General features: G+C 29.2%; 1 protein-coding gene across 4 annotated transcripts in view; it reads right to left on the bottom strand.

The window, feature by feature from the left end:
- LOC122500724 (WASH complex subunit 5) overlaps positions 1-27,607 on the bottom strand; it is a 182,912-nt gene that overhangs the window by 98,584 nt on the left and 56,721 nt on the right. For all 4 annotated transcript variants that reach the window (XM_043609793.1, XM_043609791.1, XM_043609790.1 and 1 more), the window contains exons 11-12: positions 10,029-10,211; positions 6,274-6,390 (exon numbers count right to left, since the gene is read on the bottom strand). In XM_043609793.1, the coding sequence (XP_043465728.1) occupies positions 6,274-6,390; positions 10,029-10,211 (300 nt within the window). The remainder of the gene's footprint in view (positions 1-6,273; positions 6,391-10,028; positions 10,212-27,607) is intronic.

Below are 27,607 nucleotides of genomic sequence, written 5' to 3' on the forward strand. Positions count from 1 at the left end.
AAATATGATTTTAGATTCGTACTCTCTAAATCTGAATATGTGAAAATTCACATATTTGTACGTTATAAGTCGTCTTCTCGATCAATAAGTGCATATACACTTATAATAAGTGAAATTTCACTCAGAATAAGTGAAAAATTCACTTATTTATAAGTGTATATGCACTTATTGATCGAGAGGACGACTTATAACGTACAATAAGTGAAATTTCACATATTCAGATTTAGAGAGTAATCATTCAGCGACCCTGAAAACTTCCGAGTAACAAATTTCAATCGATTTCATGAACTTTTGAAACTTGTATCCATCCTGTGTTAAATTTTGGAAAATTGTTTTTTTTCAGTCGCCATTTCGAATCAAAAAATACCAAAAATCTTAAAACGCAAAGCATATTTTCAAACTAAAACTATCGGGAATACGTTTTTTATACCTTAGATCATTTGGAAAAATCGATATGACAACTAAAATTGGATATGAAAAAAAATTACTTTCCAAAATCTTGTATTTTTTGAGTATTTTTGAAAAAATAAGGGTTAAACTTCACTTTTTGGAAATTTTGACCATGCCATTCGAAAAAGCGACCCTAAAAACGTATGGATATGTCTTGTAGAATTTTTAATAATTTTTTCCTTTTAATATTATGAGCTTGAAACCGAAGTTTAAAATCAAGACATTTGGGCGTTAAATAAGGGTTAAATGCGTTTTTCTCAAAACTACATTTTTCAAAACTGCGTACATTGTAACTCGCTCAATTTTTGACGGATTCATTTGGAATTTAAACTGGAACTTCTCAGATAAATTATCTAGGGAAGTACAGACGCTTTTTAAGATTCATAAATAATTAAGATTGTTATTAACAATTTAAAGTCGATTTTTAGTTAAAAAATTAAAGAAACCTTTTTAAACTGACGCCAATTTGCGAATTATTTATAAAAATAAATAAACGTTGGTACTTCCCTAGCAAAAGTAATGTAGATTAACGACAAATTTTGTTTTTTGCTCTTGGTGCTGTTCTGAGATTGTTATGTTGTACGCAGATTTGCTTCTCAAAAAAACTCATTTTCCGTTTATCATCAGACAAGACCCTATTTTGTATTAAAAGTTATAAATAAAATTTTTTTCTATACCTTAGAACTTGTATAATAAACCCTCAAATTTTTATTTTAATCCATAAAATAGTTTCCAAGAAAAAAATCCCAAAAAAACATTAATTTGTTAGTGCGCCTGGGTAGTATAACACCTTAATTTCTCCTTTTCAACTAATTTAAAAATTGTAACTGACCCAGGTGCGATTTTTTGGTCGGCCCATAGTTGGGCCAACTTTTACAAAGTCGGTCCAACTTCTCGTGCCAGAGGTTGGGCCAACCATACAGATGATAACGGCGGCCGTCTAATGGCGACGATGGTTGTCCCGACAACTCATAAGGAAGTTGGCCCAACTTACAATGCATATGTTGTGCCAACTATACATTTCAATGGTTGGTCCAAAGACTGACGCCAAAGTTGGCACAACTTTAGATGCGTAAGTTGGGCCAACCACAATTTTTAAAGTTTGGCCAACTTCAACAGCCAAAGGTAAAAAATTATTAAAAAACTAAATTATTTAAACAATTAACAGGTTATTATTAGCGGGAACATCAGATATAACCTTTACCTATTATTATTAAACACAATCTCATACATACATTTTCGAAAATATCTAACGCTCGCTGGGATCGAACCCCTCACCTAACGACCGAAGACTTATACACTGACCACTACGCTACGCTCACATGGGAGTGCATAACGCAAAATGTATATTAAAGCTGCAACAGTCGGGCCAACCGTGGCCTAAAGTTTGACCGACCCAGAAAGTATAAGTCATTTACTCTGTGTTTCACAGAGTTTTGCCAACCGTCGGGCCAACCGTGGCCCAGAGTTCGGCCGACCATGAAAATTTATGTTAATTTAACTGCGTTTCTTAAGTTTTTCCAACCGTTGGGCCAACCGTGGCCCAGAGTTCTGCCGATCAAGAAAGTTTAAGTCATTTAATCTGTGTTTCACAGAGTTTTGACAACCGTCGGGCCAACCGTGGCCCAGAGTTCGGCCAACCAAGAAAGTTCAAGTCATTTAAAGTATGTTTCTCAAAGTTTTGCCAACCGTCGGGCCAACCGTGGCCCAGAGTTTGGCCAACCGAAACTGAAAGTTTTTTGTCGCCAAAGTTGGCCCAACGGTTGGTTAAACTCAGCATGTAATGGTTGGTTTGCAAAGTCGGGCCAACTGTGGGCACTAGTACTTGCCAAAGTCGGTCAAACTCTGGCAACCAAAACTTCGCTTGCCAAAGTTGGGCCAACCTTGGGCCAACCTTCAAACTCTGGCGGCCAACCTAAATTCGTTTTATCACAGTAGCGCCATCTATCTTTGTACGTAAATTCTTGCTACTAATGTCAGCACTTTTCACATAAGTCGCAGTGAAGTATAAGAACGTATACTTGAGTATTGTGCGACTCTGTGATATAGGGTCAGCAAAAACATTTTTGTGGTGTCAAAAGAAGAGAACTAAATGTAGAAGAAATATGCCAAAGACAAAATAAGTTTACAAAAATTGTTCATTAAGATGATATGTAAAAATGTGTAAAGTAATTTGGTGTTTGTGTCACGCATTTGTGTTCTGTGCGATATGACGCAAAACGATGCGTGGGTCAAAGTTGATCCATCAAGGTGAGTCTACATTGAGAGAAGGTGCGCATTTATGTTCGTAGCTATAGGTATACTAAAACATGCTGTGGTATACCTATAGCTATGAACATTTTCTCTCATTCTATAGACTCAGCTTGAGGGAAATTTTGCAATTACAAAGCGTACTTGCAACAGAAATTCATTTTTTCACTTAAAGAGGTATTAAAAACTTTATTTCCATTGGAATAAAATATCTAAAGTTATATGGAAATGCATAATATGGAATTTTATTTTAATTTCATGGTTCCTTTCCTCATTTCCAAGTGTCATTCTATTATTTGAAGGTCATTTTTAATCATTTACCTAAATATTTCATTGATTTTCTACAGTGGCTCAACTCTGACAACAATGGTCAACCCTGGCAACATTTTTTTAAATTGCTTATAACTCCGAATCTTTTGGTCAAATTTTTTTACAATGTTCAGCAAAAACATTGCATTTTAGTTGATCTTTCCAACAATATGCGCAAAATCGCGAAATTCGTTCTACAGGGGAAGTTATAAAGAAAAGTTAAAACTATTCCCAACCCTTACAACTGTCCCCTAGTAAATAATACAGTTCAAATTTAATTTTCTATTATATATCTTATAAAGAAAAACTGTTAAGAAAAAGATATCCATCATAATTCTTGTCAGAGTTTTACACTTAAAGAAAACCTGGTTAACTATTGAAAATAATAAAATGAAATTATTTATTTTTTTTTATTATTGAGGTCCAATTTTTTATCTACTTCCATGATGACATTTGTTGACATGTACCTTATTATAAGTAATCATTATTTAATGATAGACAAGAAATCGGTTAACCGCATCAAAATTTCCGAAAAATCTATTATTTTATTATTCTACAGCAAATTAGTAGAAAAATTTTGATGGGTCCCGTGGAATAGACGTCCGAGGTAAATTCGCCTATTAAGAATAATTAAAAATCTTCGATTTGAAGCAAATTTTCTGGAAATTTATTTATTCGCTATTCCACGCTTCTTACCTATTCTTACTAGTAATTTAATTCATGTTTTATCAATTAATAAATCAAATTTCTCATTCGCAAGCAGCACGTAATATTGTCTTGATATCACTGTAATATATAGGGGAGAGTCTCCAGTTGTGAGACACCTCCAGTTGTGAGACAGTCAATTTTTTTTAACATGCAATATTAAAAAGCCGATTGGTTTATATAAAAACATTTCTTTTTATATGAGCCAACTTTTTCGTGTACGCCGAAGCGGATATATAAACTGTTTTTGTTAAATACCAACACTGTGTGTGATAATCGACTAAAAAGCGTTTTTTCAATAAATACAAAGTACTTTTTTTCCAAGTTAATTAATTGGAAAAGGTAAATGTAATGCATTTTCTTTTAGTGTTTTCCTTATATTTTGTGATGCAATATTGCATTGTTCCAATCTACGGTTGAGAATAATTTAATTTTCCTTTTTCAAAATAGCGCCAATTTCTGGGTGTGAGACACAGCATATCACCAGTTGTGAGACGGTGTCAACACCCATCTGGGCAGCATAAAAAATACGACTTTGCAGGCATACTATTTAAATGTTGTTTTGATTTTTTTTCTAGTATTTTTGGGCATGTCAAGTGGAAAAAAGTCAATTGATTCAGAAGAAATCAATTTTAAGGCTATGTCCAAGTTGTGAAATGTAAACAAACCAAAAGGTTACTATACCAGCACTAAAATCGCAATTTTCCGACAGCCAATTCTCCCACAAAAAATAACAATTTTACACTTTCTCTACAAAAATGGAAAATTAGAGTTTCAAAATGTCCAAAAATATCATGTTTGGCTATGAGCAATAAAAAGCAATTAGTAAAATAACTAATTAAAATGACCTGTAAAAGAGCATTTTTGACGCGTCGCGAAAAATAAACTGTTTGAGTATATCAACCGCACGGATGATGAAGAAGTTCCATGTCAGCGATTGGACCTTCAACATGTGGAAGGGTAAATTTTTCCTTTTCCTCCTTGAAATTACAAGAGAAAGGGTAAAAACTTCTTCATCTTCCGTGCGGTTGATATAGTCAAACTACAGTTTAATTTTTCGCGACGTGAACTTTGTTGCTCGCTGCGCGTGCGCAGACCGTACCAAGGTCGCAATGACATTGCCATGCAAAAAGGCACATTTTGTTTTTGACTGAAACTCAGTGGTTTTCTCATTTTTTCAGTTATTCAAAGCTTAGTAACCAAATTCGATACTTTAGTTCACCATTTCCATAAAGAAAATGTGAATTTATATTTATTTACGCAAATGGGAACAGCGAAAAAATGCTTCATTATAGACCGAATAGTGAAGCATTTTTTCGCGGTTCGCATTTGCGTAAATCAATATAAATTCACATTTTCTTTTTGGAAATGGTGAACTAAAGACGCTCTCACAGCTCTGCATGCATGCCAATGCATGCATAGTTGTCATGGTAACACATGAGAGTAAGTAAGTCAGAAAATTCAAATTTCATGTTTTTTCTCTCTTACTCTCATGCTGGCAGTAGAGCTGTGCGAGCGCCTTAAAGTATCGAATTTGGTTACTACACCTTGCATAGCTGAAAAAAATGAGAAAATAACTAAGTTTCAGTCGAAAACAAAATGTGCCTTTTTGCATGGCAATGTCATTGCGACCTTGGTACGGTCTGCGCACGCGCAGCGAGCAACAAAGTTCACGTCGCGAAAAATTAAACTGTAGTTTGACTATATCAACCGCACGGAAGATGAAGAAGTTTTTACCCTTTCTCTTGTAATTTCAAGGAGGAAAAGGAAAAATTTACCCTTCCACATGTTGAAGGTCCAATCGCTGACATGGAACTTCTTCATCATCCGTGCGGTTGATATACTCAAACAGTTTATTTTTCGCGACGCGTCAAAAATGCTCTTTTACAGGTCATTTTAATTAGTTATTTTACTAATTGCTTTTTATTGCTCATAGCCAAACATGATATTTTTGGACATTTTGAAACTCTAATTTTCCATTTTTGTAGAGAAAGTGTAAAATTGTTATTTTTTGTGGGAGAATTGGCTGTCGGAAAATTGCGATTTTAGTGCTGGTATAGTAACCTTTTGGTTTGTTTACATTTCACAACTTGGACATAGCCTTAATGCTCTTGTTCAAGCTATTAAATTGTGTTTATTTGATAGTCATATTTTGGCGAATAAATATTATTATTTAGTATATAATAATATATATTATTAATATATTTAATTATTTCTACTAAACATAACGTTTTATGTCAAACTTATTAAATTTTAGCAATTTTTAATGAGTGTCTCACAACTGGAGACATTTTTTTTTTTTTGAAAAAAGCGATGTGCTCGGAAAATGTATCGTAAAATTTTTTGAGTTAATCGAAACACTATACTTTCTTTTAATAAAAGTTGCGTATTTCTGTTACCTTTCGAACGGTGTATTTTATTAACAATTTCGTTTACCCGTTTACAATTTACGGGTCAAAAATGAAACCCGTCTCACAACTGGAGACTCTCCCCTACATACGTCTGTAATTTTACAGTGATATTACTGTCATATCAAAATGTAGTACATAGAATACATACCTCTTCATGCCAAACTTTCAAACTATTAATGTTTATATAATCTTGAATATATTGAAAAGATTTTCGATATCCATCCATTACATTTGCCAATTTTTGTAATTTAGTCATTAGTGAATTCTGCAAAATATTACAATGTATAAGGAATATGCATAAAACTTTCATCTTTCTAGTGAGATCCCTAATACTAAAAAAACGACCGTAATTATGATCGTAAATGCAACCTTGATACAGAAGTTATGCTCAGTTTGAGAACATTATGCGATTATGCGACTTGCATAAAGTATGGGTCAGAGTAATCCAATTTCTAATGGAAAATACTTATTTTTCAAAATGCTACTACACTGGAGACTCCAAAGAGAGTATAGAGTCCGAGTTTTGGCTCTCTTTATGGAGTTCGTCCTTGACGCCACCTCTGGCGTCGAAAACTGTGAACACTCAGGATTGTACATTCAATAATAAAAATGTGTCTTTTTGTACAATGCCTATTTTAATATACGGGCAATTCCACGCAAGATTTACCTATGACCTTGAAAATTCGGTTAAAAATATTTTTTTCTCAATCTATATGGAAAAAAAAGAAATACGTGTTTTTTTATTTTTGTTTAATCGCCCAAATTTTCGAAATTTTGGATTTGTACCTGTAGACATATTTTCAGTAGCTTATAAGTCTGAAAATATTGAGTTTAGCAAAAACTTGTCAGGGAATGAAAGTTTTAGTTTTCTTTCAACTTTTAAGAAATATAAAAAAAATTTTTTTTTAAAAATTTTTTATTAAAAAAAATTTTTTTTTTTATAAACAAATTAATTTTTTTTAACTTTGGACCCTTTTCTTTTTTATTTCTTTTAAATTTATTTATACCTTATAATATACAGAAGATTTTCCAAAAAGTTTTGGAGTGGGCCGACGCGTGTAATGAGTTGTACAAAATTTTCAAAAATCACGTGCAAGGTGCTCGTGTTCTACGAAACGCCTCACAATGGAATTTTTTTACAATTTACTTCTCAAAAAATGTCTACAGACTAAAATTTTTAATCGATTCGAGTGTTTTTTGTTTTAAATAAAAGGAGAACAATTTCTGAAGATGTCTCTCCATGCAAACCTAAGAATCTTCAATTGTTTATAATTTTTTTTAAAAACAAAAAGTTAACAAATTAATTGTGTAGTTTCCTTTAAAAATGAAAGATTATTTTCTTATTTTGCTACTACACATGTCCTAAATCAGATTCAATTAATATAATATACGACCACCAAATAAATAGTAAAACATAAAATAATTTATCTAAACTGTTATAAACAATATTAGTTAACAAATAGTTAACTTTGGTTCCTCTCCATAAAAAAACTTTGTTCTTTCATATTCATATTGTACTTTAGGTTCATTTAATGAATACATCTCCCTTTCGTTAAAAAACAATTTTTAATTGTTATAAACAATAATAGTTAACAAATAATGAACTTTGGTTCCTCTGCACCAAAAAGAATTTTTTTCATAGTTTTCATTGAAGTTTATTACAATGAATATATGTTAAAAAATAGTGAACGTATGAAATAGTTTGTTCAATAACTATAAACAATTTAATATATATATATATATATATATATATATATAAATTTGTATTAAATGTTTTTTTCTTTCCTTGTGTTTTTGAAATTAAAATAAAAAAATTAATTAAAATAAAATAAATGCAATTAATATATATTTTACATTAAAATGTTTATTGTTTCATTTTGAGACAAACATTCTTTGCAATAAACTTCAATGAAAACTATGGTAAAAATTATTTTTGGTGCAGAGGAACCAAAGTTCATTATTTGTTAACTATTATTGTTTATAACAATTAAAAATTGTTTTTTAACGAAAGGGAGATGTATTCATTAAATGAACCTAAAGTACAATATGAATATGAAAGAACAAAGTTTTTTTATGGAGAGGAACCAAAGTTAACTATTTGTTAACTAATATTGTTTATAAGTGTTTAGATAAATTATTTTATGTTTTACTATTTATCTGGTGGTCATATATTATATTAATTGAATCTAATTTACGACATGTGTAGTAGCAAAATAAGAAAATAATCATTCATTTTTAAAGGAAACTACACAACTAATTTGTTAACTTTTTGTATTTAAAAAAAAATTATAAACAATTGAAGATTCTTAGGTTTGCATGGAGGGATATGTTCAGAAATTGTTCTCCTTTTATTTAAAACAAAAAATACTCGAATCGATTAAAAATTTTAGTCTGTAGACATTTTTTGAGAAGTAAATTGTAAAAAAATTCCATTGTGAGGCGTTTCGTAGAACACGAGCACCTTGCACGTGATTTTTGAAAATTTTGTACAACTTATTAAACGCGTCGGCCCACTCCAAAACTTTTTGGAAAATCTTCTGTATATTATAAGGTATAAATAAATTTAAAAAAAATAAAAAAGAAAAGGGTCCAAAGTTAAAAAAAATTAATTTGTTTATAAAAAAAAATTTTTTTTTAATAAAAAATTAAAAAAAAAATTTTTTTTTTACATTTCTTAAAATTTGAAAGAAAACTAAAACTTTTATTTCTTGACAAGTTTTTTCTATACTCAATATTTTCAGACTTATAAGCTACTGAAAATATGTCTACAGTTACAAATCCAAAATTTCGAAAATTCATAACTCGAAAATTTGGGCGATTAAACAAAAATAAAAAAACACGTATTTCTTTTTTTTCCATATAGATTGAGAAAAAAATATGTTTGACCGAATTTTCAAGGTCATAGGTAAATCTTGCGTGGAATTGCCCATACATTCTAATATATTTTATTTTTTTATGCATCTAGAAGATGTCGGATAATAATTAATAGCTTTTATTAAAAAAGACCACAATAACAAAACTACAATATTTAAACATAACGAATATTTATCGAAGGAACACTCAAAACTTACGCTCCTGTTTCGACTTTTTCAATTTTGTTAACGCCTATCTCTCTCCTTCTGTCCCACTACCGCGTCGTGACCGAAGTTATACTCTATAGAGTCACTCTCTATGAAGTCATGTGTTTCAATATTACCGTGAACATTGTTGCTTGTGTATAGAAAACGTCTAACCATTAATCGAAATTTAATAATTTTTACTGTAAAACACAACAACTTTATAAATGATATAACTTTTAAACCATACAAGATGTCATTTTCTTTTTTGGCACATATACTCTACATACTTTAAACTATTTTTTAAGGCATTTTCAAAAAATTTTTAAATGGCCGAAGGTTTATAAAAATAAACACAAAACTTCCGTTTTTATTTTTTTCAATGAAAATTTATACAATTTTAAAATTAAAAATAATTAAATTTTCTATAAAATAGTGCTATAATTTTTTTTATTTCATGCACTTTAATGGTAATAGTAGCATTTTAAAAAATAAATATTTTCCATTAGAAATTTCTGGTTGTCCGTTTCACGTAGAATGCCCCAATTGTTAGTTTATAATTAGTGAAATTTTACTACTCAAGTAGCTCGTAACGTTACTGTAATCTCACTGTAATATTGTAAAGTTCAACCCAAGACGTTGTTACATTACATGTAATATTACAGTGACATTACAGTAACGTTACGTGCTAGTTGGGTAATTGCTAGTAAAATTATTATTAAATAATTTTGTGGACGACTTTTCACCATTTCAAAGCTAAAAAAATCACTCTCAGACAGGGTACCCATACTCAAATAAATCCTTACTCCAGTGTATAATAATTCACATAAGTGTAAAGTTTCAGTACCTTTGATTTTGAATCGAAAACTAAACTCTTGTCCAGAGCTAGTGTAACTTTTTTCGATAATTCTTGGCGAATGCCGTCTTCTAAAAGGTTATGAGAATCAACTCTTAAGACACCTAGTGAAACACTTCTCAAAGACAATATTCCTTTTGTAAATACAGATATAGAATAAGTCAGTTCCGCCATCTGAAAAAAATTTCTGTCATAAATAGAGAATGTAAAATTCATTTCACCAAACAAGCTGTTATAGAATTCAAATGTTTACAAATGAACAAAATAATAAGTGAAATTATCCCTGGCGGATTCGCCGGTAAGAAGGTGATGATTAAAATCGATAAAAGTGAATATGGGCATATCTCTTGAACTTTTAAACTTTTAGGTACTGTAAAACTTAATTTTTCTTTTCAAGCCACACTCTTGAAATTAATTTTATTGTTTTGTGCATTGATCAAATAGTAGAAAAAACCTTGAGATACTCATTTCTACACATTGTTAACCCCCCTGTGTATGAGTTTAACCCCAAGAAAATGTTTCTAAATGCATAGATTTTTCATAAAGTTGGATTTTCACATCAATCGGTATCTTGGGGTATTTAGGGTAGCTGATTACGAATATGATGTTAATTTTTCAAAATTCAAAATGGCGGATCCAATATGGTGGACAAAATTTAAAAAAAATTAATGGATTTCCACAGCATTGGATATTCATGGGTTTTTGGGGTCGCTCATTATGATTCTGTAGTCGGATTTCGAAAATTCCAAATGGCGGATCCAATATGGCGGATGAAAATTTAAAAAATAATTTAATTTGCACAGAAGTGGGTATGAAGGAGTTTTTGGGGTCGCTAATTATTATGAATCTGAATTTAGTTTTTTAATAATTTTAAAAGTGGTTTCAAAATGTCATAAAAATTATTGATATTTTAAATAATGTTTTAAAAATATTTTGGGATTAATTATAATTAAAAAGCAATAGAAGTAAATAAATAAATAAATAACCACGAGATATAATTATTTTAATATTCTAAAAAATTTTCAATTTTTTTTTATATTAAAAGTACAAACAGTATGAACAAAAAATGAATAACGTTTAATTGAAAATTTTACTTCCCTTTCCTTATTCATGATTAATATTATTTAAATAAAATACATAATATCTACATTCGGCAATCAAAACATTTTGACACATTAAAAATAATATTACCATGGGAACTTAGAAAAAAAGAAGTTTACAATTCTAAAATCAGAATAAAATTTAAATAATAAATTAAATGAATAATTTAGAATTAAATTAAGCTTATGAAAATAAAATGAAATTTAAAATTGATTAATTCTTGTTATCTTTAAAATTCTTTAATACCTACTGTTAAAATTTCAAAAATTTTAAGTCCTATTATCTATAAAAGTCTAGTAAATTTTTTTTAACAATTCTTGAATTACATTCAAATCATTATATAACAACGAGAAGTTCAAAAAAAAAAATCATGCAAAAAGATTTGATTTTTCAGAAATGTATCCACCATATTGGATTTTCTATTTAAAATTTTTTAAAAATTATTTCAAATTCGTAATCAGCAAAACAGGAAACTCTTAAATGTCAAAAGATATTAAAATTTGATAATTTTTCTAAAATTTCGTCCGCCATTTTGGATTCGCCATTAAAAATTTTTTTTAACTAACTTCAGATTTGTAATCAGAGGACCCCAGAATCCTATAAATAATAAATTTTAGGCAAACTTGCGAGTTTAAAGCTTTCTTTTTCCATGAAGCAATGATTATGACAGTAGAAGCTCATATTCTTTCTTATAGATAAATTCTTTTTAGGAATAGTGTAGAGGTAAACGATTTTTCTATATACTTTTATAATGTACGAAAAGAGATTACAATGAGTTAAAAGTGATTAGAAGTCAAATTCAACATGTGCCCTTCAAAAATGTGGGTTTTTATTATGAGTTTCGTTTTTAAATTTAACTTTTGAAGTCACTGCATTTCTAATGTATAAGTGGCACATATTCCTGTAAGGGTTCAAATTACTTCTTATTATGTAGACAATGTAACCCCGTTTTATGATTACTTAAAAATCTTCGTTAAAAAAGTTATATCAAGTTAATTGCTAAATTGTTAAAATTTAAGAAAAGTTGTCTCGCAAGTTTGAAGGTACACCATTTTTATCTTAATTGAGGCACATCATTGTCTCAATGATTTTTTGGTTCCTTATACTTCCCACTACATGTACTATAAGTCACAAAATATATAATGACTCGTTAAAAAAGTTATACCATATAAACTGAAAAAAACAGTCAATGTCACACACGAGAAACTGTAATCAGTTTCTGAACTGTTTTCTTTTGAAATATTGAGAAATCGCCAGCGATTTCGACACTGTTACTTACTTTTGTCGTTCCCTACATAATTAAAATGATTATTATACACAAGGTATATTTAAAGAGCACAATAATTTATCAAATTATGGTACTGCAAAATTATTGTAACGAATTTACTATATTGAATTATGAATTATTAAACAAAATGCAAAGAAATAGATAAAATTAAATATGGAGAATTTAACGAAGATTCAATTTATATTACCGGTCAATTTAGTTTAAATAGACAAAATAAATAACAAAACAAATGCACAAAAATAATGTAAAATATACCCTTTTAATTAAATCTTGAAATATTTATAACAAATAAAATAGAGGAATAATTTTAACCGAAAATTATCCTTATCGAAACAATTCGCGCTGTACGACACTCGTTCTTACTCACATACAGACACACAATTCAAGAACATAAAAACAAAATACAAATAAAAAGCGTAGTTCGAAATTAGACAAATTATCATGAATTAAGAGCGATTGATATTTTAAGGGGAATCTTAAATGGATAAGGATAAATGTTTGGAGGTATCAATAAAAGGATTAAAATTTGAAAAGAATGAGATCAAATTTGTATATAATGAGATGGATATAAATGAAAATTTGAAAGATAAAAATAAAACAATATTTAAAAACTTATCGTCGGCGATCTGTCTCCTGATGAAGCGAGAAAGCGTCGGTTGAGAAACCTTAGTCACAAGTGAAACTTGAATGTCCCGATTATAATCCTTACGGCATTCAATTTGTTGAACCAAAGGATGGAATTAATTATTATAGTCAAACGGAAAAAAGTCCAAGTTATGTACCAAATCTCCTTCGTCAATGGCCCAAGTTTCAGGAGGAAATGATGGTATACTTGAGGGGCTCAAAGTAAAAGTGGTATAAAATAACAGTGCAAGCAAAAGTGAGTCAAGTTTTCGTAAGCGCGGAAGAAAGAAACAAATGTTACGCTACGAGGAAAAACGAATTACTTTTGGCTGCGAGCAAAAGCGGGATAAGATTTCACTGCGCGCAAGAAAGGGATACAGATATATTCCGTTTTTGCCCGCACTCATTTTAAGATTCATTTTTGCCTGTTTCACTCTTCCCATATATTTTATATTATTACCACTTTAATACTTATAATGATATTATTTCAAAATTAATTAACAAATTCAATTTTTTAAAATTTTAATTTAAGAATAATATAATTATTTCAAGTTTTAGGTATTTAAATTTAAATTCAATTACTTTACAATCAGACAAGAATCGAAAATTTTTTTTCAGCAGACCATCAATTTTTTTGCATTTTCCTACTCAAGTAGGTACCCAATAAATACCTAATAAGTTTCGTCCTATTATCGATAGGGGAAAGTTGTTAAATCAACCCCTAAATTTAAAAAAATAAAAAAAAATAGGAAAAAATTGTTATTTAAAAACTAATAACGAGACCATAAATTTTATTGCATAAAATTCATTCACTCGATGCCCAATCAATACAAAAAAATTTTGACCCGCAAGTCGATAGGGGAAAGTTGTCATTTTCAACCCTTAATATTTAAAAAATCGAAAAAAAATTACAAAAAACTTTATTAAAATTGCAGTTATCCTTTGACCAGCGATTTTCTTTTTGTTTATTGTTTCTACATACTCCACTAATAAGTAAAAATAATTTCAGAAAAATCGCCGCCCGGAAAACTTGACTTTTTTGCCCGTAAAAATTAAAAAATTGAAAAAAAAGTTAGAAAAAAATTTGTGAAAATTACAATTATCCTTTGACCAGGGATTTTCTTTTTGTTTATTGCTTCTACATACTCCACTAATAAGTAAAAATAATTTCAGAAAAATCGCCGCCCGGAAAACTTGATTTTTCTGCGCGTAAAAATTAAAAAATTGAAAAAAAATTACAAAAAAATTTGTGGAAATTACAATTATCTTTTGACCAGGGATTTTCTTTTTGTTTATTGCTTCTACATACTCCACTAATAAGTAAAAATAATTTCAGAAAAATCGCCGCCCGGAAAACTTGATTTTTCTGCCCGTAAAAATTAAAAAATTTAAAAAAAAATTAGAAAAAAATTTGTTAAAATTACAATTATCTTTTGACCAGGGATTTTCTTTTTGTTTATTGCTTCTACATACTCCACTAATAAGCAAAAATAATTTCAGAAAAATCGCCGCCCGGAAAACTTGATTTTTCTGCCCGAAAAATTGAAGAAAAAATTAGAAAAAAATTTGTTAAAATTACAATTATCTTTTGACCAGGGATTTTCTTTTTGTTTATTGCTTCTACATACTCCACTAATAAGCAAAAATAATTTCAGAAAAATCGCCGCCCGGAAAACTTGATTTTTCTGCCCGAAAAATTGAAGAAAAAATTACTAAAAAATTTGTTAAAATTACAGTTATCTTTCGACCAGGGATTTTTTTTGTTTATTGCTTCTACATACTCCACTAATAAGTAAAAACAATTTCAGAGAAATTGCCGCCCGGAAGACTTGATTTTTCTGTCCGTAAAAATTAAAAAATTGAAAAAAATTAGAAAAAAATTTGTGAAAATTACAATTATCTTTTGACCAGGGATTTTCTTTTTGTTTATTGCTTCTACATACTCCAATGATAAATAAAAATAATTTCAGAAAAATCGCCGACCGGAATACTTGATTTTTTTGACCATAAAAACAAAAAAAAATAAGAAAAAAATTGTAAAAATTACAGATGTCTTTTGACCAGAGATTTTCTTCCTCTTCTTACTTCTACACATTCCCCTAATGTATCTACACAGTTTCAAAAAAATTGTCGCCCGGAAACTTTGACTTTTTTGCCCGTAAAAACAAAAAAATTAAGAAAAAATAGGTAAAAAAATGGTGAAAATTACAAATTTCTTTTGACGAGAGATTTTCTTCTTGTTTCTTACTTCTACATATTTCCCTAATGTATCAACAAAATTTCAAAAAATTCGTCGACCGGAAACTTTGATTTTTTGCCCGTAAAAATGAAAAAATTAAAAAATTAAAAAAAAATGTAAAAATTACAGTTGTTTTTTGACCAGGGATTTTTTCTTCTTTGTTATTACTTCTACATATTCCTCTAATATGTGTACATAATTTTAAAAAAATTGCCTTCCGGAAAGTTTTACTTTTTGCCCGTAAATATTAGTAAAACTCAAAAAAATAAGAAAAAAAATTGTTAAAATCACAGTTGCCATTTGTCCGAATTGTGCAATTCAAGGGGAGATTTTTATTTATCGTGTCTTCTTTTGGCATTCGTTCAGTGCTCGGCCAATGCAGCGATACTTTAAATCCTACGGGAAGACGTGATTACCCGAATACACCCGAAGTAATTCTCCAACACAAACTCTCAACGTCGCCTGTTCTCTCCGCGAACTTGAGTGTTTGCCTGTTGGGTCCTAGCTCGGGTGCGTTCGGCAATTTTCGGCTTACCTTGAGATTTAAAGACTCGCTACGTTGCTTTCCACGTTTAGCACAACGAACGAAAATCGAATAGGGACTACCAAATGACATTTTGGTCCTACACACAGTGGGATTTTTTACAATTTACTTTTCAAAAATGTCTTCAGCCTACAATTTTTAAACGATTTGAGTGTTCTTGTATTTAAATTAAAGGGGAATAAATTCTTATGACATCCCTTGAGACTGATTTTTGAGATTTTAATTGTTTATAATTTTTTAGTTTAATCAAAGTTAACAAATTAATACAATTTTTTAAAATGGACTTTTATTTCTTATTCCGTTACTGCACATTATTTAAATCAGTTCAAGATAATCCAAGAAGACCACTAGGCAATTAATAAAACATATAATAATTTTTTTAAATTGTTGTAAACAATAATAATTGAAAAATAGATTTTTCTGAAATTATTTTTACTTATTAGTGGAGTATGTAGAAGCAATAAACAAAAAGAAAATCCCTGGTCAAAAGATAATTGTAATTTTCACAAATTTTTTTCTAATTTTTTTTTCAATTTTTTAATTTTTACGGGCAGAAAAATCAAGTTTTCCGGGCGGCAATTTTTCTGAAATTATTTTTACTTATTAGTAGAGTATGTAGAAGCAATAAACAAAAAGAAAATCCCTGGTCAACAGATAATTGTAATTTTCACAAATTTTTTTCTAATTTTTTTTCAATTTTTTAATTTTTACGGGCAGAAAAATCAAGTTTTCCGGGCGGCAATTTTTCTGAAATTATTTTTACTTATTAGTGGAGTATGTAGAAGCAATAAACAAAAAGAAAATCCCTGGTCAACAGATAATTGTAATTTTCACAAATTTTTTTCTATTTTTTTTTCAATTTTTTAATTTTTACGGGCAGAAAAATCAAGTTTTCCGGGCGGCAATTTTTCTGAAATTATTTTTACTTATTAGTGGAGTATGTAGAAGCAATAAACAAAAAGAAAATCCCTGGTCAAAAGATAATTGTAATTTTCACAAATTTTTTTCTAATTTTTTTTCAATTTTTTAATTTTTACGGGCAGAAAAATCAAGTTTTCCGGGCGGCGATTTTTCTGAAATTATTTTTCATTATTAGTGGAGTATGTAGAAACAATAAACAAAAAGAAAATTGCTGGTCAAAGGATTTCGATTTTTTAAATATTAAGGGTTGAAAATGACAACTTTTCCCTATCGACTTGCGGGTCAAAATTTTTTTGTATTCATTGGGCATCGAGTGAATGCATTTTATGCAATAAAATTTATGGTCTCGTTATTAGTTTTTAAATAACAATTTTTTCCTATTTTTTTTTATTTTTTTAAATTTAGGGGTTGATTTGACAACTTTCCCCTATCGATAATAGGACGAAACTTATTAGGTATTTATTGGGTACCTACTTGAGTACGAAAATGCGAAAAAATTGATGGTCTGATGAAAAAAAAATTTCGATGCTGAGCATCGATGGCAATTTCAGGCACATTAAAATTTAATTATTTAAAATTTCAATCTAAATTCTAATGTATATTTAATAAAAATTGAATTTTAGAAAAATTAAACTACGAATATTTGTAAATTTTAATTGCTAAAAATTTGCCTTAAATTTCATACTATAATTTTTTGAAAATAATTAATTTGAAATATAATTTTTGTTAAAAAGTTTGTAAATAATATAAATGTAGGAAATTTGAAATACAAATTTTTGTATATTTGAAATACTTACTTTTTTTCACAAATTTAGGTCAGTAATTACATTTTAAGGAATTTTTAATGCGAGATTTTTTAAACATAATTGAATTTCTAAAAAATTTTATTACAATAATTGAAATTGACTTATGAAACTAAACTTTTATTAAAAAAATTTTAATAATTGAACTTTGGAAGAAATAGAGTTATAATGTTTAGGAATTTTGACTTGAAATTTTTTGTTAATTTCAATTATTAAAATTTGTTATTTAACAACCTTTTGAAAATAATTTTTCGAGAAAAATATTCGAGAAAAATGAAAAAGTTTTCCAGTAAAAATTAGCATGTTAAAAACTTGAAAAATATTAGGAAATTATTTATCTACATATAAATAAATAAATAACATGATCATATTTTTAATGTAACTAACAAATTTTTCAAAAACAACAAAATATTAAAAATAAGTTTTGGAAGAAATATTCTGTTCACTTTAAAGGAATATTCTATCAATATTCACACATTATTATTATTATTTTTATTATTTATTCATATTTTATTATTCACACATTGAAACAATTAAATAAAAGTAAAATAAACGAAATGGAATCAAACGTCAAATTGTCAAAATGTAGCGACGGCTCGTATCTCGACATTACTATAGACTTCACGGTGCGAGCAAAAGCGGATCAACTTTTGACTAAGAGCAAAAATGGGATAGCCATTTAGCCCGCTTTTGCTCGCGCTCGAAAGAAATTCTGTTTTTCCTCGCAGCATTCATCTGGCCCATTCTTACCCGTCAGAAAAGTTAACTCACTTTTGCTCGCACTGTTATTTTATACCACTTTTTCTTTGAGCCCCACACTTGTGTAACGATATTTACTTAGTTTCTGGCTCCCGCACGCAGTCCCTCACTCATCATCAGCCACAAAAATTGATTACAATCACAAAAAAATCGCCACTCTAAATTAAGATTTGACATAATAATTAAAATTTGATAGATGTTAACTGAATTGAAAATAAAATTAAACAAAATAAATTTACAATTATATTTTTTACCTTTGGGCTGTCGGCGACACGCAAAGAGGTGGCGAGACAAGATACTTGTTCTGCCGAATTTTGATAAGTGAGAGATATTTGCATGCGGGAACGATTTCACTACTTTTTCACGGCAAAAAACCCCACTCAGCGATTTTCCCCACGCCCTGATCTTTCCTTTGGCGCCTATTTTCCAAGATTTTATAAATTTATCGATAGAGTCAAATCAAAATTTCCTACCAACGCTTTTCCGCTTAATTTCAAACATTATAAGGTAATCCTTACCCTTTCATTATTTTTATAATTTTTAAAATATAATAATAACCGGAAACATAAAGTTTAAAAGTTCTAGAGATATGCCCATATAAAGGAGAGTGGGGCAAACCGGCCATACTAACGGTTTTTTTACTCTTGTGACTAAAGGAATCAACCGATTTAATTTTTCGATGGCTTGTTTGAAAGATAATTTAATTGCGCAACTTTTTCCCAGAGACACCTATACTTCATCTTTTATTTGCTGTGTTAACTTAAAAAAATTTTGCAAAAGGTCCGGTTTGCCCCACCCCCTGGGGTAAACCGAACCCCCATGGGCAAACTAGACCGTTTGATTTTTTATTTATAATATTGCATTTACATAATCTACAATAATAAAAAACATAAAGAATCATGTAAACAATGGTTGTAGTAATGAAAATAATAATACGGGATTGAATTTAAATTAAATAAATATTTTTTTTAATAAAAAAATAAAAATGTTTGTCATTATCAGAGAAACAATATTAAAGGGTCCAATTCTCATTGGAAGACAATTATTTTTTATTGTAAGTAAATATTTTAATGAAAGAAACATTTTATTTAAAAATAATTTTTATGAAACTTTAATTCAATGGAAATATCCTATGGCCGGTTTGCCCCACAGGCTCATTTTGAGAATAAATGTTTGTCAAAAAGAAACGCTTTGCAAATTCATCAAAGTTTTTGGTGGTAAATATTCCTGAGGTGTGTGCCTTCAAAACCTAAGACCTAATATTTGGAAACATTACACGATTTCCTCAGAATTTCCTTAAGAAAAAATTCGTAAAAGTGTAGAAAAAAACTAAAAAAAAAACTTTTGCTCCCTTCGTCGCACAAACGCAAGCTAAAATTGTCAGATTGAAAAAATAAGGTATACTAAACATGGTTGTTTTAAATTTGCAAACAACACTTTTGACAATTTCGCCATTTCAGAAATATTGAGACCGGTCCGGTTTGCCCCACTCTCCCCCAATAATTAATCCATAATTAAATGACGTGATATTAGTAAACAATACTTTTCGAACAAGTTTTTCTCTACACATAGGCACTTTTTACAAAATCTGCCAATATGTACAATGGGCACATAATATATATCTTCTAAATTACCTAAATCCAAAAGAGTTTTTAAATCCAATTAGAAACACGGTTGCAAAATGAGAAAAACAATAGTAATGTAATGATAGGCGACGAGACGTGTATTACAGCCATTTGTAATATATATCCGGTTATATTAGTGTGGATTAGTCCGATAATTGTACGAAAATGATCCGCGTTAATCTAACATCAATCCGAGTGAAATTGTAAATCCTAAAAATCAGTCTGGAGTAATCTTAAATGTCTATGAATTAAGTCCGTAATTATTACGCAACAATCCGAAATTATGTCCATGAAAAAACTCATCTAAAATAAATACGAAATAATCCGAAATCAATATGTAAATAATACGAAATCAGTCAGCAATAATCCGAATTTAATCCAGTTAAAAGATTTAATCCGAAACAAGTATGGAACAATCCAAAATCTGTATGCAAAGAATCTGGTAATAGTCAGCGTCAATCCGAATAATATCTGATCAAAACACCACAGTCCGAAAATAAGTCTTATTATTATAAGAATTTGTAAATATATACAATCCACAGACAGTTCAAAACAATCCACATTCAATCCAATTCAAAGACTTAATCCGGCATGATTTTGGTATAATATTGAATTTGTATATTAAAAACAATTTGTATTAAATGCAGATAAATTCAAACCATAATTATCATTTTGTATGACAAAAACGTAACCAAAACTAGATTAATTCCGGATTTAATAATTTCACATTTCCAAGTTGCGTATTATCAGATTAACTTCAGACTAATTCCGGATTCACTGGTCATAAGCACAAATCGCATTGAGCTTAAATTTATGAGCGACAAAAACCTGTCCATAAGCAGACTGTTTCGGATTAGCTGCAGATTCACTGGTTAAACCAACCGGATTACTTCTGCATTTACTAGTCGCATATGATCTGACTAACTGCATACTAAACCAGACTAATTACGGATTCAATAGTTATAAAAAACGGTATTGATTTCAAACTTAATTCATGGTGAAAAAACTCCACAATAAACTGCATTGTTGCGGACAAATTCCGGATTATTCCGAAATCGGTCCCACTTTTTATTCAGGGTATTTACTTATGATAAATAAAATATTTAATTCTGCAGTCAATTTGTTTTTACAAATTTACTAGTATTATTATTAGTTATCTTGTTTCAATATTAAAATTAACACTGATGTGTTAGTTCCTTGTAATTTCTTTTCGTGGCACTTCATAAATTCTATAATGAATTTGAACTCCCATGCGAGCGTGGTATAGTGGTTAGTGTATTCGATTTCGGTGCGATATAATGTTAGATAGGTGTAGGTTCGAATCCCCAAGCGTTAGAAATTTTAAGTTAATGTAAATAAAATTGCGATATAGGTAAATCGAAAAATATGTTGAATGTACCATAAAGTAATAATAATTAATATGTGTAACTTGTATAATTATTTTTGTTAATAACATTCACTAAATTGTCTGGACTAATTTTTGACTGTTTTGGACTAATTCCGGATTCACTAGTTAAAATTAACTGATTAATTTTGGACTTCATCGGACCAACTCCGGTTTCACTAGTTGTTCACAAACCGTATAGAGTTCGGATTTTTCCGGATTAATTTCCGGTGACAAAAACCTGACCATAAACCGCATTGTTTCGGACAAATTTCGGATTAGTCCGAAATGTGTCCGGTTTTTTAACCAGGGTAATAACAAAGCCTTATTCCTCAAAATTAAAATCGAAAATACAGATAATTTTTTATTTACACCACTTGAAACCAGTAAATATAATTTTAACAAAAGTAACTCGATAAAATTTAAAGATAATTTACAGAAACTTAACATAAGTATACCTAACAATAGAAACTTACAAAACAATGAAATCGACAACTATATAGATACAATAAACACAAATATAATCAATGAACTTCACATAGTAACTCCAAAATACAACTATATAATGACTCTATATCTAGATACCTAAACCCGGAAATAAAAAAACTACAAACAATAAAAACAAAACTATTAACACAAATTCATAGACTAAATCGCAAATTTGTTAATGATGGAGAAAAAATAGTACTTTTAAAAAACGCGTTAGATTTTACTCCACAAAAACTAAAAAAAATATTCAACAAAAACGTGAATGATTATTGGTATAACTGAATCGCCAAAATAAAGTGCCATGACGCCGAAAACATGTTCCCCCAAATAAAAGCAGTATTCTCAAAAAAAAATAATACTGAAATCCCAAATTTAATAATAAAAACCGATAATATTAATAATAAAGCAAACGTCTTCCCAGTAAAAAGACGTTGATTGAAAGGCATAGAATAGCATTGGAAATACTGGCCTTATAATGCAAAACAATTCCGTTTTTTTCCTAAATGCCATTCAATACTCTGCAGAGTGGATTAAATTTGTTTCATATCTATCCCTTTTAATGCATTATTCCGTGCTATAGAATGTGCGCGAAAGTGGAGTGCAAGTCAAAGCCAATTAATTTTGACCAAATATTTGGATTCAGCGACCCCAAAAACCATGAAGTAGTATAAGGAGGCCTCACTGCTGTGTTGAGTCCATGAAAAGTTGAAGCATGTTTTCCCGTTCCTCTTAAAACTAACGGAGGTGTCGAACCTACCGGAAAAGTTTGGAACTAATACACACACTGACATAAGGTGTGTGTTGATACAGTTCCCACACATAAAACTCCCTTTGCAAATGGCTGCCGTCGCTGCTGTCAACAGTTGAACTTTTTTTGTCGTGTTTTCTTTTATGAGCTTTGTATAAATATTTTTTGAGAATTGTTATAATGAGTTGCTATGTAAAAGGTTTGCCAGACAAATTAGTTTAATATGTGTGACACGCTCTGAGGAAAGGTACCTAAGAAGCAAAAAATTTGAGGTTATGTTTTCAATTTTTTAAGTGAAAATACAGAAAGAGAATCAATTATTAATTAAAAATTATTGGGCTTCAAGTCTTCATTATATTCAAAATATTTAATGAAAATTGGTTTCAAATTGAAATAATTAAAAATAAACTTTTAATCGAGATAAATCTAACACGAACCCAACCTATAATTCGTTTGCTACTTAGGTACTTTTCTTGGTACTTGGTACCTTTTCTTTGAGAACATTTGAGGTGTTTTACCTCAAAATTATTGAGGTAAAACACCTCAAGTATTTCAAAAGTGGGGACAAAAACGAAAAACCTTTTACATTGAGATACTGCTTTTACAGTGTACTAATTTAACTTTTTAAAGTTTAATAATTTAGTCACTTAAAGATAATATTGTCAATTATTTACTTGTGTTTTTACTATATTTTTATATATAGCAAATATTTCTGATGTTTAAATCACTATTCGTTTAAATGTCACTTTTAGCGGACGAAATTTAGGAGTTACCAAACTTTCCCTGCAGGGTTCGCCACCTCTGTTAGTTTTAAGAGAAACGGGAAAATTTGCTTCAACTTTTCTAGAGAGTGGGAACTCCTTATACTACTTCATGCCAAAAACATAAAATATAATGATATCAGGTGGGTCAAATTTTCTCAAAAAAATCAAAGTTAGTCATGGGTTTTTCAATTTTTGTGAAACCTGGTATAAATTTAGAGTTTTATGACAGAAGATTTTAGGAAAAAAAGATTTTTAAAAATTTCCAAAATTGTGGATTTTACCGGGCATCAAAAATTAAAGTACATTTTTTTTAAAACGAATTACTTTTATCCATTTAAATAGATTTTGTTTATATTTTGGGTAATAATAATTGATTTCCTAACAATTTAAAGTGCAATATTAAAAGAAAAAAAATCAAAAAAAAAATTTTTGATTTCATTTTTTTGGGCACTTTGATTTTTTTGTAACTATGATATTTGGATTCCTTATCTTCTCCAGAATTTTTTGCAAAAAAAAATTTCTGGAGACTTTAAAACTAACCGAACGATCTTGTTTTACTTCTGTTTAGTTAATCATTCCTATTATTTTGATTATTAAGTTGTTTATATAATTGTTAACAAAATAAAAAATGAAATTAACAATTACTATTGTTATAAACATTTTGTAAACAAATTTAACCCTATTATATAAAAAACATTTTTAAAAACTGATTTTATAAAATAATTTATATATACACTGAGAGAAGTCCGGGAACTAATACGTCCCGTGCGAGCCTTGAGTTGTACTTTTGAATGTTTTTATGTGAACCCTCGAATCGGGATGTCTCAAGCCCCGATGCGAAACGTGGAACGTCCTGAAGCGAGATTACACAGAACTTTCAGTGTTTGCCACCAGTTGTTTTCTCACATGCGAGAACAATGTTTGACTGGATCGGGGAGTCTCAGCACCCGATTCGGAACAACTCAAACACGACAAGCAGAGTAGCTCATAGCGACGTCTAGCGGGAACTATTACGTCTCGGTCTTCTCTCAGTGTACAGAGAAAAATAAACATAACTGGGTACTGTCCGGACAGGAATGATCCCTGTCCAACAAAATTTTTTCGTTTAGACAGTACTCTTTGCTTTCTGAACAGGAACCATTCCTGTCCAGAAATGACTCATTAATGTCTTAGACATTAATAAAACAGACAGTAATGAACAATGTCTGGACAGAAACCACTCCTGTCCAGACCTAAATGGCAACTTGCCGCATTAAAAAAACAGTGTTCATACATATGATTGTCATTGAAAATATTTGACTTTAAATAACTTAGATTATACTTTAATAAATGATATTTGATATGTTACTAAAGTCACAAAATGAAAAGATTTTTTCAAAAATTTGTTATATCTTTATAATTTTTTTTCAGTATAAAATAATTTAAAGGGCATAAAATTTATTACAAAAATATAACAAAAATTATTGGTATATGTTAAGAATGTCTACATTTATTATTATAAATTGATATAAGTATTTAAAAATATAAAATAATAAATAAAATATTATCCTAAAGTTCATCAGTAAAGTAACCTTTGGTCTACAGACGGACATACATACATACATACAGACAGACACACAGACAGACGGACTCGCCGGACCATGTTTTTCGGGTTCAGGGGACCTCAAAACGTAAAGATTTCATAAAATTATCAAAAGTCAATTTTCGACCAAAACTAATACTTTTTCATGTGGTGAGAATGTAAAAATAGTACTTATAAATTTAATAAAAATATAAAATAAAAAATATTTCTCTCTATAATTTATTTATTGCCGCGAACTGATTACTTATTTATTCCTCAATATCAATATTATATTATTGAAGAATAATTTTGAAAATAAATTTGGAGGGACTGGGGGTAGAACCCGGGTTCACAACGCAGAAAGAAACAACCTAACCAACTAACCTAATCAATCATGTGTAGGGAAGAATATTTCGGGTCCTTTTAAGCTTCAAGTGATCTCATTGGTTGGCGTCACTAATGGCGGGATAATTTAAAAAATGATTCACAAAGATATTTGAATTTTCTCATTACAATAAATAATTCAATTTCTAATATTATTTATTAATTAAATCTTCAAAAAATAAGAATAAATAAATTGTTAAAAATGAAAATATTAAATTAGAAAGTTAATAGATAAGCATTAAACTAAACTTTATTTTTTTCCTTACTTAATTTGACTTCACATCTATTCGCAATTTGAAGTTAGTTGTTTCTGTTTGCATTTTGTTCTCTATAGTTATATTCTCATCATATGAAAAAGTATTAGTTTTGGTCGAAAATTGACTTTTGCTAATTTCATGAAATCTCGACGTTTTGGGGTCCCCTGAACCCAAAAAACATGGTCCGGCGATGGTGTCTGTCTGTCTGTCTGTCTGTAGACCAAAAATTTTGTTCCCACGATAACTCTTGAAAAACTTATCCGATCGTTTTTAAATTTAACACACGTAAAGTTGGTGCAAAAATGAAGGCTATAAGTTCGTTAACCAGCCATTTTCGTTAAAAAATACAAAAACTACAGTACTTTAAAAATTTTGAAAAATCAATTTTTTCAAATTTTCAAATTTTTATTTGCATATTACGATAGCTTAGAAAAATTAAAACAACTTTTCTCTAAAATCCCGAAAAATTGCGTGACATCATTTGTGAACGCTCCCTTAACTGTGTTAAAGAATTTGTTATTGGTTTTGTAAAATGTTATAACTTTTATAAAAATTCGTTTTTATCAACAACTTGATAATAATACTTTAAAAATATTTTAGCTGCTTCTGCAAATCATGTTTCTGCTAAGAGAGTTAGTATAATTAAAAATAACTTTCCAATTTTAATCATTAAGACCAAAAATTAGAGTTGTGCAAAAAGCTTGAAGCTCGAATCTTGATCGAGCTTTTTCGAGCTTTTTATTTTTCGAGCCGAGCCGAGCTGTGTAAAAAGCTCGAATAGTTTCGAGTACTCGAATTCACACTAGTGCTCAAATTTAATCGAGTCCTCGAATTTACCCGAGTACTCGAATTTTTCGAGTACTTGAAGTCACTCAAGTACTCGAAAATGTCGAGTACTTGATACATCGAGCCGGCTTGGACTTGGCTCGTATCGACATTTCGAGCTTTTTGCACATCTCTACCAAAAATACACATTTTAATCCACTTAATCTCGCAATCATCAGCAAACAAAAACATGTGATGAGAATGTAATCCTTAAAGTCGTAGTAGGGTCAAACCATTTTATTTCGCCTAATGTATTTTTGATCTTTATAAAAAATTTCAATATTTCGGGAAAATATTCTTATATGTTTTGGGATTACGAAATGCACAATGATTTGTAAAAAATAATTTCATTTCATATAAAAAAAGATATTATAAATTGAGAGTACATGAAAAAAGGTTACATTGACAGGCATTACAAAATATTTAAAAAAGGAGTAATCTCTTTAAGAAATATAAAAAAAGCGATTGATATTTATTTTTAAAGACTTAATTTGTGATTTGAACTTGATAAAAGTATCAAATAATTTATAATAAACTGTAAAATATGTTATTTAAGTTTCTGTATGAAATGTCAAAAATCGATCATATTTAACAATTTTTTTTGACAAAGTAATTTAATTTTCGTAAATCAGAATTATTTAAATAATAAGTATTTTAAATACACTTTATTATTATTTAAATAGGGTAGAGTGGGGTAAAAAAGCCATTTGAGTTTTATTTAAAAACTATTAAGCCGATTTATCAGCTGTTTAGAATATAAATACTATTAGGTAATACGCAACTTTTGAATCTAATTTGAATGTTGTACCTAGATTAATATTGTTTTTATTGTAATTTTAATTTTTTGTTGCTTTTTTGAAAACATTTTGGTGAACATTTCAAACATATTACAATTTGATTAAGTGAACGAATAATAAAAGTAAATGTTTGTACATAAGGAGAAAAGTATACCGAAAACGTATACAATGTTAATTTTTTGAAATTGAACTGAATTAACAATTTATTTTTGCTTTTTTTAATAACTGGTCTTGGGTGTAAAAAAGCCAGGGCAAAAAATCCATTGAATATTTTGTGAAATTCACTTGTTTTCTATTTAAACTAACCTTCTTATTTTACAAAATTTCTCGTGTTTATTTAATAAAATAAATTAAACACGACGAAAAAGTAGTTCAAAGTGCATTTAAAAAATAAACAATGAATAAACGGTTGCAACGAAATATGTTATCTGTGGTAAAACTTAAAGAGAACTTCTAA

The sequence above is a fragment of the Leptopilina heterotoma genome, unplaced genomic scaffold (genome assembly GCF_015476425.1).
Source record: "Leptopilina heterotoma isolate Lh14 unplaced genomic scaffold, ASM1547642v1 Lhet_190, whole genome shotgun sequence".
In the NCBI taxonomy this organism is placed as follows: Eukaryota; Metazoa; Arthropoda; class Insecta; order Hymenoptera; family Figitidae; genus Leptopilina; species Leptopilina heterotoma.